Source organism: Oncorhynchus masou, chromosome 1, assembly GCF_036934945.1.
Source record: "Oncorhynchus masou masou isolate Uvic2021 chromosome 1, UVic_Omas_1.1, whole genome shotgun sequence".
NCBI classification, from domain to species: domain Eukaryota; kingdom Metazoa; phylum Chordata; class Actinopteri; order Salmoniformes; family Salmonidae; genus Oncorhynchus; species Oncorhynchus masou.
This window is the reverse complement of record NC_088212.1, coordinates 34,694,002-34,709,001: the sequence shown is the minus strand read 5'-3', so window position 1 is coordinate 34,709,001 and position 15,000 is coordinate 34,694,002. Positions and strand designations below refer to the sequence as shown.

The following is a 15,000-nucleotide window of genomic DNA, read 5'->3' as shown; positions in this document are numbered from 1 at the left end:
TTGTATTATTTTGAATAAAACCTTTGGTTGCATCACATGGAATCCGGGGTTCATCGACTGAATTTTTATTGATCATTAAGAATACATTTTGTTCCATTTCAAATTGATCACAGAATGTAGGATTTTCAAGTAATGAAACTTTGAAACGTCATCTTGTTGCTCTTTTAGGAGATTCAGAAATGTTTAATTGGCAGTAGTAGGTGTGGTGATCGGTCAAGCTCATGTCGAATTTCTATTTTCATAATTGTGGAGAATAGATGTGTTGATAATATAAAATCGATTGTGGAGAATATATGCCTGTTTGAGTAGAAAATGTACTTCAAAATATACATGTAAATCAGAGTATACTGTATGTTGGAGAGCCTTGGTTGCGTGTGGATTGGCGTTCATGTCAGTCCCAATAACCAGATGGAATTCAGTTAATTCTAACACTATTCTGTTCAGAGAATCAAAAAACGTAGGATCATATGAATTTGTAGCATACACATTAATAAAGGCAATTGTCTTTCCATTATGGATACATTTAAGGAAAGTGATTCTGCGTTTTTGGTCTTCGCCTTTACCCAATTGGCCAATCTGCAGCTACATCCCACTACTGGCTTGCTTCTGAAGCTAAGCAGGGTTGGTCCTGGATGGGAGACCAGATGCTGCTGGAAGCGGTGTTGGAGGGCCAGTAGTAGGCACTCTTTCCTCTGGTCTAAAATAAAATATCCCAATGCCCCAGGGCAGTGATTGGGGCCATTTCTCTATGTAGGGTGCCGTCTTTCGGGTGAGACATTAAACAGGTGTCCAGACTCTCTGTGGTCACTAAAGATCCCATGGCACTTATCATAAGAGTAGGGGTGTTAACCCCAGTGTCCTGGCTAAATTCCCAATATGGCACTCATACCATCATGGCCACCTAATCATCCCCAGCTTACAATTGGCTCATTCATCCCCTCTCCTCTCCCCTGTAAGTATTCCCTAGGTCGTTGATGACAATGCATTTTAAGTCAACTTACCTGGTTAAATAAATCAAATAAAAATATGATGGTTGAATTTCTTATCTATCATTATGATTACATATATTGTTTGGGGCTGATGAAAAGGCACAGTTTGTACAAATAGCATCCTTACGGAGCAGCTGTGTTTCTCGGAGCATTACTGATATCAAGACAGCTGGAACGTTTGAACGTTTGATAGGACCATTTAGGCCTTTCAAATTCCAAGAGAGAATAGCTAGTGTTGCCATTGTTTTTCAGACAGGAATGTTAAATTAATTATATAATTGTTAGCTTTACAATTGATAAGCCCATGGATGTGTAACAAAAAGCAGGACCCACAGGGAAACTCACCCATCGGACGTTCCCACCCAGACCCCCCGCTTGAGGTATTATAAAAATAATAATAAAGTGAAACAAAATAAGTAAAAATGTTACAGTTCAGTTAGCAGACTTGATGAATTGAGAAAAATTGAAAAAATATTACAGATATCTAAGCCTAAACAGTCAAATAGGATACTATAGGTGTAGGAACAACAGCCCTTAATCCATTGTCATAGTTTATTATTAGCAATATGGTTTATATGACCTTCTGAGAGGAGACATTCTGACAATTTACCTTGTCAGAATGAGTTCCAAGCCTTGTTAGGCCAGCTTCTATAGTTCTATGCAACATTGAAGACAAACCATGGACAGAAGGGTTCTGCTAAGGTGGGACACCAGAAACATGTTACTTGATTCCTACATGATGCAGTCATAATAAGGAGAGAGAATGTGGGTGTGTCCCGTACCGTAGGCCGCACCCCTAGGAAGCCAGAGCAGTTCTCAGCTCCACAGTGACACGACGACCTTCTATTCCCCACCAAGTCCAGGTTATAGTTAAACGTCAACTCAGTGCCTGCAGAACACACACAATTTTAGTTAAATGTCAGCACTGTGTCTGCAGGAGAGATAAGATTGATCAGAGAGATCAATCCCCAAAATTACAGAACATGTGCGTGTGTCGATCTCCTCACCAGCCTCTATGTCACACAAGGTGAAGAGCCCTATCCGTACATCTCCGTTGACGGTCCATTTCTGCGTCTCACAGTTGGGGCTGCAACTGTGGTTAATGAAGCGAGAGGAGTTCCCTTTGGGCCCCGCGTCTATCACCCGGTCCTGAGAAACACACACACACGCACACACACAGCCAATATATGAACACTACTGAAAAGAGTGATTCATATACACATACTATGGTGCATTCGGAAAGTATTCAGAACCTTGACTTTCTCCACATTGTTACTTTACAGCCTTATTCTAAAATTGATTAAATAGTTTTTCCCCCTCATTAATCTACACACGATACCCCATAATGACAAAGCAAAAACAGGTTATACATTTTTGTAAAAGTATTCCAAATAAAAATACAAATATATAATTTACATAAGTATTCAGACCCTCTACTCAGGACTTTGTTGTGAAGCACCTTTGGCAGCGATTACAGTCTTGAGTCTTCTTGGGTATGATGCTATAAGCTTGGCATACTTGTATTTGGGGAGTTTCTCCCATTCTTCTCTGCAGATCCTCTCTTAGGGCTGTTGTACTGTTGGAAGGCGAACCTTTGCCGCAGTCTGAGGTCCTGAGCACACTGGAGGAGGTTTTCATCAAGGATCTCTTGATCCTCTCTTTGCTCCACTCATCTTTCCCTCGATCCTGACTAGTCTACCAGTCCCTGTTGCTGAAAAACATTCCCACAGCATGATGCTGACATCACCATGCTTCACCGTAGGGATGGTATTGGCCAGGTGATGAGCAGTGCCTAGTTTTCTCCAGACGTGACGCTTGGCATTCAGGCCAAAGAGTTCAATCTTGGTTTCATCAGACCAGCGAACCTTGTTTCTCATGGTCAGAGATTCCTTTAGGTGCCTTTTGGTGGAGTGCTGCAAAGAAGAAGATTGACTTTCTGGAAGGTTCTCCCATCTCCACAGAGAAACTCTGGAGCTCTGTCAGAGTGACCATCGGGTTCTTGGTCACCTCACCAACCAAGGTCCTTCTCCTCCGATTGCGCAGTTTAGCCAGGCTGCTAGCTCTAGAAACATCTTCTATTTAAGAATGATGGTGGCCACTGTGTTCTTGGGGACCTTCAATGCAGAAATGTTTTGGTACCCTACCCCAGATCTGTGCCTCAACACAATCCTGTTCTTGGAGCAATTCCTTTGACCTCATGGCTTGGTTTTTGCTCTGACATGCACTGTCAACTGTGGGATCTTATAGACAGGTTTGTCCCTTTCCAAATCGTCCAATCAATTTAATTTACCATAGGTGGACTCCAATCAAGTAGAAACATCTCAAAGATGATCAAATGGAACGGGATGCACCTGAGCTCAATTTAGAGTTTCATAGCAAAGGGTCTGAATACTTATGTAAATAAGGTATTCCTGTTTTTATTTTGAATACATTTGCAAACATTTCTAAAAAACAGTTTTCACTTTGTCATTATGGGGTAGTGTGTAGATTGATGAGGAATTGTTTTAATTTAATCTATTTTAGAATAAGGCTGCAATTTAACAAAGGGGGCTGAATACATTCAGAATGCACTGTATGTATTACTGGTCATGAGGAGGAGAGGTCAAGTGAATGAGGCCATTCCAGACTGTTGGGACAGACTGTACGTCATTACCTTGGTGAGGGTGAGCATGTAAAAGTCAGTCACACGGTTCTCATGAGCGTGTTTGATTCGCTGCTGGCACTCTTCTGAATCTATCACCTCTCCCACGTACTCTGTCACAAAATCTCCCTGCGGAAGAGACACAGACTTAAGATATATTACTTACAACAAAGCATACCCGTGGTATATATAAAAAACACATATTATGCAGAGGTTATCGCCGGTGCAGCGAAATGCTTATGTTTCTAGCACCAACAAAGCAGTTACACCTAACAATACAAAACAATACACACAAATCCCCAAAATAAAAAGAAAGGAATGAAGAAATATCAGAATGAGAAATGTCAGAGTCCGGAATATAAATATATATGATGGTGTGTATAGACATGGACAGTATATGAATAGAAAATGTGTGTACAGTTGTAGTTATACAGGATGAGAGACTATGTGTACAGTATACACATATGAAGTGTGTAAAACAGTATGTGAACATTATTAAAGTGACCAGTGTTGAATGACTATGTACATAGGGCAGCATGCTCTGAGGTGCAGGGTAGAGTACCGGGTGGTAGCTGGCTACTAACAGTGACTAAGTTCAGGGCAGGGTACTGGGCAGAGGCCGGTCAACGGTGTCTATTTAACAGTCTGATGGCCTGGAGATAGAAGCTGTTTTTCAGTCTTTTTGTCCCAGAAATGATGCACATGTACCACCTCTGCCTTCTAGATGGTGGCAGGGTGAACAGGCCATGGCTCGGGTGGCTGATGTCCTTGATGATCTTTTTGGCCTTCCTGTGACACCGGGTGCTATTGATGTCTTGGAGGGCAGGGAGTGTGCCCCTGGTGATGTGTTGGACTGACCACAGCGCCCTCTGGAGAGCCCTCCGGTTGCAGATGGTGCAATTGCCATACCAGGGGGTGATGCAGCATTGAGGACGTCCTGTCAGGCTGTATCACCGCCTGGTATGGCAATTGCACCATCTGCAACCGGAGGGCTCTCCAGAGGGCGCTGTGGTCAGTCCAACACATCACCAGGGGCACACTCCCTGCCCTCCAGGACATCGATAGCACCCGGTGTCACAGGAAGGCCAAGAAGATCATCAAGAACGTCCTCAATGCTGCATTTGTAGAAGTGTGTGAGGGTTTTTACGGGCCAAGCCAAATTTCTTCATCCTCCTGAGTTTCAAGAGGCGCCGCTGCGCCGCATTCACCCCACTGTCTGTGTGGATGGACAGTTTCAGGTTGTCAGTGATGTGCATGCCAAGGAACTAGAGGATTTTCACCCTCTCCACTGCGGCCCCGTCGATGTGGATGGTGGCATGATCCTGCTTTTGTTTCCTTGAAGTCCACGATTAGCTACTTGGTTTTGTTGACTTTGCAGTAGAGGTTACTTTCCTGGCACCTCTCCGCCAGGGCCTCACCTAATCCCTGTAGGCTGTGTCGTCGTTGTTGGTAATTAGGCCTACCACGGTCGTGTCGTCTGAAAACTTGATGATTTGAGTTGAAAATGTGAGCAGTCACGCAGTCATGTGTGAACAGGCAGTACAGGAGGGCTACCGTGTTAAGGATCAGCATGGAGGAGGCGTTGTTGCCTACCTTCACCGCCTGGGGTCGGTCCATCAGGAAGTCCAGGACCCAGTTGCACAGGGCGGGGTTCAGACCCAGGGCCCTATGGCGTCGAAGGCTGAGCTGTAGTTGATGAACAGCATTATTACATAGAGATTCCTCTTGTCCAGATGGGATAGTGCATTGCGATGGCGATTGCGTCATCAATGGATCTGGTGTATGCAAATTGTAGTGTGTCTAGGGAGTCAGGAAAGGTGGAGGTGATATGTTCCTTAACTAGCATCTCAAAGCACTTCATGAAGACAGAAGTGAGTGATACGGGCCGATGGTCATTTAGTTCGGTTACCTTCGCTTTCTTTGGTACAGGAACAATGGCGGAAATCTTGAAGCAAGTGGGGACAACTGTCTGTGATACGGAGAGATTGAATATGTCCATAAACACTCCAGCCAGCTGGTCTGCACATGCTCTGAGGACACGGCTGGGGATGCCGTCTGGGCCGGCAGCCTTGCGAGGGTTAACACGCTTGAATGTCTTCCTCACATCAGCCTCGAAGGACGAGAGCTCACAGTCCTCTTGAGCGGCGGTTATTAACAATAATCTCTGATCTATACACAACACAGGCTCGCTTCCATTTTGGTCTCCAGCCCTCATCCTGTTCCTATATGAAAGGTCTGGATAGGTACAAACAATATGAAAGGCTAGGTGGAGCCTTCACAGTGTTGCTAATATCAGTTAACACCTAAAGATTAGGGGCTAAGGAAAGAAATAGAGCTGGGCCCCATACTACGTCCACCCCAGCGCCCCTCACTTACCTTCCTGAGGGCCTGGTTGGTCTTGAGGCCCCAGCCACAACCCTCTGTTTTGATGACCTCTGTCTCGGAGTACAGACGTTTAGAGAAGCATTGGTTCTCACAGCTATCACCTGTCGGACACACCTAGGACAGGAGAACAGGGCTGATTTAACCTCTGCGCACGCACGCATGCACGCACGCACACACACACACACACCAACCTGTGGGTGACACTCGTACTGCAGCATGCGGTTGAGACACTGGGAGTCCAGGCTGCAGGGGTGTTCGTCCGTGGGCTTACAGTTGCATCGTGGGATTTCAGACAGGTCGGCTATGTGCACCTGCACCTTCCCCACCGGCTTGTTGGACTGAAAGAGACATGACAACCATGTGTCAGCGAGGACACACCAAGACTCAGACTAACATACAAGGTCCCATATGAGATCTAAAGGTCTCATTCAGCTAAAAGAGACAATTCTCAGTTTGCTTGGCAAAGCAAGACTTTGTATTTATTATGGACTCCCAGTAGCTGCTGCCAATGTAGCAGCTACTCTTCCTGGAGTCCAACTAAATTAAGGCAGTTATATACAATTTTAAAAACATAATGCACTTCACAACAGATTAAGTGTTGTCCCTTCCTGTGTGTGCACGCGTGTGTCTCTTCACAGTCCCAGAAAATTTGTAGGGAAGGTATGTGTTTGCAGGGTAGGGCTGTATACAGTATGACTGGATGCATTACCTTGATGAACTTGTAAGGCGGTGGTTTGCGTGAGTTGCGTTCCTGCTCTAGGGCCTCCCTGCTCTCCCTCTGTGCCTTGAGCTCCTGGAACCTACGAGCAGCCTCCTCCAGAGCTGACACACACACACAGAAGGGATGAAATTACCTTTTGCCTGTCTCACACATACTCAGGGATCAGGCACTAGCATATCCCTCAAGATCCAACAGAGCCCAGAGCACAGAATAGAGCCCAAGGTGGCCTCACCTTTCTTGAACGTCTTGTTGATGTTGATTTGGCCCGTGACAGGGGTCTTGTCGTTCTCCACGTAGGGAAACACACGGCCCTGGTTGATCCAGTAGTAGTCATGGGAACCAAAGAAGAAGACTGGGAAGGCGCCGATGTCGTGGCGGAGTGTCTGGATGTTGGGGGGCACCAGGCGAGGGTTACAGATCTCCGCTGGCCACCACCTGATGGGGACAGACAGGAGACGTGAGGAAAGAAAGAGCGCTGATCAGTCCATAAGATACAGCTAAAGCCAATCCTCTGATTCTAAAACAACTTTCTGAAATACATGAACCCTTCGTAGTGTACAGTAAAGTGCCACTCTCATCCTGTTTCTGCATCCGGCAACAATAATGTTGTTTCCACATATTCCGGAGTTGTGTTGTTCCTCGTCTGTAGCTTCACAATAAATATACTCTCAGTAATATAAAGGGTAAACACCATTGGTGTTTATCCATTCAATTAATGGGAGAATATTTGGAGTGTGCAACTATCATTATCATTTTACATATGTTTACTATACCCTTAGCCAGCACCTCTCCAACAGCTTTTGGGTATGCATCAACTCACCGGTAGTTTCCCAGTTTGACCCAGACGATCTGTTTGTAGTGGGGTTTCCTTCCTGATCTGCACTCCCTGCAGGACCACGCCCCCTCTGGCATCGCCATCTCCAAACACTCTGGGTGGAAGGACGCCGGGCAAAACGCACAGCACAGCAGCTTCTCTCCTGCATGGGGGTGGGTGTGTGTGTATATAGAGAAAAGAGCAGCACAGGGTTAGAGAACATACTTCCACACCTGGACAATAGGGGCCACCACACTCTAAACCTTATCCTTAGGCATGCCAGTCATTCAACCCCTTCACTATACACTGTGAGTAATGCTATGCCCAAGCAGAGAGGAAGAAGCGAAGCAAGAGGGTTTACTGTATGGAGGCCAATGAGTGTCAAATTTGATCAACAAAATGTATAATTGCTCATTTTCTACATGAGGCTTATTTGATCAAGTTTCGTAATGGTTAGGTCGCTAGGAATGTACTGATATAAGTGGACACGTGGCATTTCGGCAAAAAAAAAAAATGACTATTGGAGTTGTGCCTTTTCTTCACTCGCGTATCTGCCCTCATCAGCTAGAATGGTCCCACCTGATCTCACCTCCTCCTGACTGCCTTCCATCTTTGAGGACATGTCTTTCCATTGTTAGAGCGGTCACTCGACCATCTTGTCAATACAACAGAAATTATTTGGACCAAGTAAGTAATATTGTCTTCCAGAGAGTTGGAAGAGCCATTGTGACATTGCTTACACTCATAAGCTCCTTTCATATGTATGGTTTATGTCTAAGGATATATATTTATTTTGAACTGGGCCATCAAATGGGCCTGAAGTTGCCCTTTTCCAAAGGATTCACAAAGGTGGAATAACTTGTAACTCCCACAGCATAATAACGTTTGCTTTATCTATTGAAAACTATGCTGTTGTGGAAACCACTTTGATAAAAGAGAGTAGTCTTCATATTACTGCTGTCCTCTGCTTTTTCCTCAGCAGTCAGTCAACAATGGTGTAATGGAATGTCTGACAGGCAGGTTTAGAGTACCAGGCCCCTTGTACAATCACCACACATGCAATAGCACCGATGATAATACAAATCAGCAAATAAATATTAAGTTAAAAAGAAGAAAAAGAAAAACAAGATTTACCAAAATATAAGAGGAACGGCACAAAGCTGACATGCACTCCTTCTTGTAAAGGGGGTGGTTCCACTTCTCTGCAACACTATACATACCCCAGACAGTCTTCATGGAATCTCACTTAAACATGTGTTTGTGGAAGTGTTTTAAATGTCAAATGAATAACATCATTGATGAGTAATAATTCCCATTGCATGTCAACTAGAAGGACGAGTGTCAGCATCTTATTCAAACATTGACAGTTTTGACTTATTGATCAAATTGATAATCTTGTGAGCAATATTATACCGGTCATGAACAATAACCTATTTGAATGAACTGCATTTCAACGCAGAATCAATATTTCTTGGAACAATTAACTCCTTAACACAGCAAGTCAGGACCGCCACAAACATCCGATCGTGGTAAAGGCTGATCGCGGTAAAGGCTGATCGCGGTAAAGGCAGATGGCGGTAAAGGCTGATCGCGGTAAAGGCTGATCGCGGTAAAGGCTGATCGCGGTAGAGGCTGATCGCGGTAAAGGCTGATCGCGGTAAAGGCTGATCGCGGTAAAGGCTGATCGCGGTAGAGGCTGATCGCGGTAGAGGCTGATCGCGGTAAAGGCTGATCGCGGTAAAGGCTGATCGCGGTAAAGGCTGATCGCGGTAAAGGCTGATCGCGGTAAAGGCTGATCGCGGTAGAGGCTGATCGCGGTAAAGGCTGATCGCGGTAAAGGCTGATCGCGGTACAGTGAGAGCAGCAGAGAAGCGAGGGACAATTATTTTCATTCAAAAACAGAAGTGAGCAGTTAGAAAAAGTAACTCTTTGTTTTTCAGATTACGGACAAGCTCAAAGCGCTGAAGCAGAGAAGCTGTGTTCCTCCAGCAGCAACAAGACCCCCCCCCCCCCCTTCATACAGACAGGGCGTAAAATAACCCTGTGAGACAGGTCATCGCTCTTTTCATCCCTCTTTCACAATTCTGATGATGAAACCAAATGTTGTGTTATGTTACAGTGTGCTGAGGTCCACTTATTCAAATCCCCTTTTGTGTTTGTATTGGAGAGGAGAGTCACATTCCACAGCTTCAGAGATGAGCTTTGCTCACTTTTAATGCCGTTCACACTTTGTCAGTGTGGTTCCCGGCTGAACCAGTGCATGTTAGGGTCACTGAAAGTTTATTTTAAGCCCTGCTGTAGCGTTAATGGCAGCAGATTGTATGTTGACACGCTAGAGGCAGAACAAAGCAATAAGGAGGAACATCAAATCAACTGTGGGGAGTATAGACACATTCAAACACATACACACGCACCAGTGGGAAAAGGGAGAGAGAGTAAAACAGTTCTGTTACCTTTCCCAATATTCTTTTTGGTAGCTGACGAAGAAGAGGGAATCATAGGTAATTTCAACTCAGCACGATTTGACTCAGTCAGAAGGTAGTGGGACTTATAGGCATATGAACTTAATATGGTGTCAGTAAGGTCCTGCACTAACAGTCCTACACAAGACACACAGGAAGAGACTGGGTGAGCCGTAATCAGACTACAGTACCCATGATTCCACAGGAGAAAAAGAACACATACACTGTTAGAACATATAAACGAGAGAGAAACAGAGGAGTAAAAGTAAACTAAAGAGTCGTCCAACAGAACACTCCGGTTATAAGAATCAACTGCTTTTAGTAACCATGGAGACCAAAATATTTCTACACATACAATGTACTCTGCAATCAAATCCGTTAGAAATGTCTAATCATCCAAAACAGGTGTATTTCTTGTAAGAGGAGTGCTCTGTAAAAGCACAGACCAGTACCTAAAGTGTCTTCAGAAACCCTCAACTTTTTCCACATTTGTTGTATTACAGCCTGAAATTAAAATGGATGAAGTTGTCACTGTGTCACTGGCTTAGACACAATACCCCATAATATCAAAGTAGAATAATGTTTTCAGAAATGTTTACAAAAATGTCTTAAGTCATTAAGTATTCAACCCCTTTGCTATTGCTAGCCTAAATAAGTTCAGGAGTAAACATTTTCTCAACAAGTCACAGAATAAGTTGCATGGACTCACTCTGTGTGCAATAATAGTGTATAACACAACTTTTTTAATGACTACTTGATCTCTGTACCCGACACATACAATTATCTGTAAGGATCCTCAGTCAATCAATTAATTTCAAACACAGATTCAACCACAAAGAACGGGGACGTTTTCCAGTGCTTCTCAAAGAAGGGCACCTATTGGTAGATTAAAAAAAAAATCTGACATTGAATATCCCTTTGAGCATGATGAAGTTATTAATTACACTTTGCATGGTGTTTCAAAATATACCCAGGCACTACAAAGACACATCTGTCCTTCCTAACTCAGTTTATGGAGAGGAAAGAAACCGCTCAGGGATTTCACCATGAGGCCAATGGTGACTTTAAAACAGTTACAGAGTTTGATGTCTGTGAAAGGAGAAAACTGAGGATTGATCAACAAATTAGTAGTTACTCCACAATACTAACTTAAATGACAGAGGGAAAATAAGGAAGCCTGTAAAGAAAACAAATATTCCAAAACCTGCATCCTGTTTGCACTTCCATAAAACTGAATAAAAAAAATAAGCAGAGAAATAAACTTCTCCTGAATACAAAGCTTTATGTTTGGGGAAAATCCAACAAAACACATCACGGAGTACCACTCAATATTTTCAAGCGTGATGGTGGCTGCATCATGATATGGGTCTGCTTGTCATTGGCAAGGACTAGAGTTTTTTAGGATAAAAATACATGGAATAAAGCTAAGCACATGCAACACCCGAGAGGAAATACTAGTTTAGTCTACTTTCCAACAGATACTGGGAAACAAATTCACCTTTCAGCAGGACAATAACCTAAAACACAAGGCCAAATATACTCTGGAGTTGCTTACCAAGACGACATTGAATGTTCCTGAGTGGCCTAGTTAGTTTTGACTTAAATCTACTTGATAATCTATGGCAAGACTTGAAAATGGCTGTCTAGCAATGATCAACAACCAACTTGACAAAGCTTGAAGGGGTGTGAATACTTATGTAAATGAGATATTTCTGTATTTAATTTTCAGTACATTTGCAAACATGTCTTAAAACATGTTTTTACTTTGTCATTATGGGGTATTGTGTGTCGATGGGTTGAGATTTTTTTAAATTGTTAATCCATTTTAAATTCAGGCTGTAACACAACGTGGAATAAGTCAAGGGGTATGAATACTTTCTAAAGGCACTGCCACATCAGGTACGACAGAGACAACAGTAATGGTCAAATGTCACAAATACATTTACAAACAGGAGAATGCATCGGAACTATCATGCAGGTTGAATGAATCTCCATCTCAACTAGACAAAGTTAGACATCCAGTTCTTTGCATAGCCACGTTCACGCTACACTTAGCCCAGGGCTAACAGCCGCCTTTCCAAGGGATAGGAGACTGTGGTTTTGAGGACTACTGAGGAGCACTGACTTGAGAAAGATCAGCCAGCACCAGTAGTCTCCTCAGCTAAGCCTCCACTAGGGGGATAAACAAAGTTTGAATGATAAGAGAAGACTGGATTAGAGGGGTTCAGATTCAGAGAGCGGGGGGGGGGATTTGGCTAACCCCCCACACCTGAGCAGGAGGAGTTGGAGCTAGGGCTCTATTCATTCAAACACTGTGTCCAGAAGTCTCAGGGGCAGGACAAAGCCACATCCCTCTCTACTGCTTCTCCTTCTGCCCTCCAGTCAAACATTTTGAAGCCACGGGGCTGAAGCTGGAAGCTCCCCTTCGGGAGACAGTGGCTCAGGGGCCCTGGTCAAAAGTAGTGCACTATATAGGGAATAGGGTGCTATTTGGGACACAGAAGGTGAGTGAGTCAGGGTGGGTCCCTACAGGAGGTCTAAGGTGGGAGATAGAGCTTACCTCGGGCACAGAGGAAACACCAGTTCACATTGACGGGTGAGGAGAGGAGGCCATTCCTCTTGGCAATGCCATGGCTGCTGCAGATCATGATGTGGTGGGTGAGGACCATGCTACCCGCTGCCACGCAGCTGTCCCCTGTATGGTACGCAACAGGGCAGCGCAGACAACGCATCATACGCCCTGGGGATGGGGAGAGGAAGGAGAGATGAGTGTTAGACAAAGAGAGACTAACACCTGCAGTATGTGAGGGACCATGTCAAAAGCCTGAAGTGGCTTCTGTTCCTCTCCTCATCTCCTCTCCTTCATCTGGACCAGTGTTCTGACTCCCTACCTTGGGTGGCTTGGTGCAGGTCTCTCTCCAGACAGCAGGTGGCGCAGGTATGCTGGGGGCAGCGGAACCCCCCGCCCGTACCACTCCCCACAGTGCCAGGGAGTTTACGCACGCAGTCGTCATGGTAATACCTCCCACAGCCAACCACTGAGCAGCGCAACACCTCCCCTCCCCCTGCCTTACAGCTGAAACACAAGTGAGAGCCTAGAGAGCGCCAGAGAGAGAGGGCAGAGCGAGAGAGCCGGAGGGGGCAGAGCGAGAAAGCGGGAGGGGGCAGAGCGAGAGAGCCGGAGGGGGCAGAGCGAGAGAGCCGGAGGGGGCAGAGCGAGAGAGCCGGAGGGGGCAGAGCGAGAGAGCCGGAGGGGGCAGAGCGAGAAAGCGGGAGGGGGCAGAGTGAGAAAGTGGGAGGGGCAGAGCGAGAAAGTGGGAGGGGGCAGAGCGAGAAAGCGGGAGGGGGCAGAGCGAGAAAGCGGGAGGGGGCAGAGCGAGAAAGCGGGAGGGGGCAGAGCGAGAAGGCGGGAGGGGGCAGAGCGAGAAAGCGGGAGGGGGCAGAGCGAGAAAGCGGGAGGGGGCAGAGCGAGAAAGTGGGAGGGGGCAGACAGAGAGAGAGAGTGTGTGTACAGAGTGGTGAGAAAAAGGCAAATGCCAGTCTACTCTTCATTCCTCCATCAGAGAAATCTCTCATGTCTGCCGGGTTGAAATCACACAGAAAGATTTGTCTGTAGGGTAATTTACATAATCAGGGCTTAAGCCGTCTTCTCTGTTCACACCCATAGCTTCATCAGAATTCACAAAGTTGAAGGACGTGCCCTGGAATAACTTAAATAATCCTTTCAACCATTTCAGCCAACATGATACTGTAAAGATGAAAGGAGCAATCAAAGAGAACTTGTCTAATGGTAGTGTAGGTCTGGTAATGATTAGGATGTAAATGCATCGTGTATGTGTTGCGACATCATGCCATGTCTCACCGTTTCTACATTCCAGACAGGTAAACTTGCCCTCAGGTACGGAGGCGAGACCCAGGCACTCCAGATGGAACAGCCGACAGCAGTCTCCTTCACACGACACCAGACCCTCTCCATAAACCTCACAGATCTACACATAGAGGAAGATATAGAAACACGCAACCCTCTCCATACATACACCTTACAGTTCTATACAGAGGAAGAGTGGAGTATAACATACCCTGAACAAAAATATGAATGCAATATGTAAAGTGTCGGAGAATTCATCATGTTAATTTCTCTACCATAAGCCGCCTCCAACTTTGTTTCAGAGAATTTGGCGGTACGTCCAACTGGCCTCAAAACCGCAGACTACATGTAACCATGCCCGTCCAGGACCTCCACATCCGGCTTCTTCACCTGCGGGATCGTCTGAGACCAGCCACCCAGACAGCTGATGAAACTGTGGGTTTGCACAACTGAAGGATTTCTGCACAAACTGTCAGAAACCGTCTCAGGGAAGCTCATCTGCATGCTTGTCATCCTCAACAGGGTCTTGACCTGACTGCAGTTCGGCGTCGTAACCGGTTTCAGTGGGCAAATTCTCACCTTCGATGGCCACTGGCATGCTGGAGAAATGTGCTCTTCACAGATGAATCCAGGTTTGAACTGCTTCGGGCAGATGGCAGACAGCGTGTATGGCGTTGTGTGGGAAAGTGGTTTGCTGATGTTAACGTTGTGAACAGAGTGTCCCATGGTTATGGTATGGGCAGGCACAAGCTACAGACAACACACACAACTGCATCTTATCGGTGGCAATTTGAATGCGGAGATACCTTAATGAGATCACGAGGCCCATTGTCGTGCCTTTCATCCGCTGTCATCACCATGTTTCAGTATGATAATGCACAGCTCCATGTCGCAAGGATCTGTGCACGATTCCAGGAAGCTGAAAATGTCCCAGTTCTTCTTCTGGCCTGCATACTCACCAGACATCACCCAATGAGCATGTTTGGGATGCTCTGGGTTGACAGCGTGTTCCAGTTCCCGCCAATATCCAGCAACTTCGCACAGCCATTGAAGAGGAGTGGGACAACATTCCACAGGCCACAACAGCCTGATCAACTCCATCAGAACTAGATGAGTTGCG

The 15,000-nt window shown here is 45.5% G+C and overlaps 1 protein-coding gene across 1 annotated transcript in view; it reads right to left on the bottom strand.

Annotated features, from left to right (window-relative positions):
* Positions 1–15,000, bottom strand: part of LOC135542848 (histone-lysine N-methyltransferase NSD3-like) — a 38,105-nt gene that overhangs the window by 16,352 nt on the left and 6,753 nt on the right. Inside the window, 12 exon segments of the mRNA XM_064970036.1 lie at positions 1,772–1,878; positions 1,997–2,138; positions 3,643–3,759; positions 6,007–6,129; positions 6,207–6,353; positions 6,725–6,837; positions 6,969–7,171; positions 7,557–7,713; positions 10,004–10,150; positions 12,573–12,752; positions 12,904–13,107; positions 13,875–14,001. Of these exon segments, the coding sequence (XP_064826108.1) occupies positions 1,772–1,878; positions 1,997–2,138; positions 3,643–3,759; positions 6,007–6,129; positions 6,207–6,353; positions 6,725–6,837; positions 6,969–7,171; positions 7,557–7,713; positions 10,004–10,150; positions 12,573–12,752; positions 12,904–13,107; positions 13,875–14,001 (1,767 nt within the window).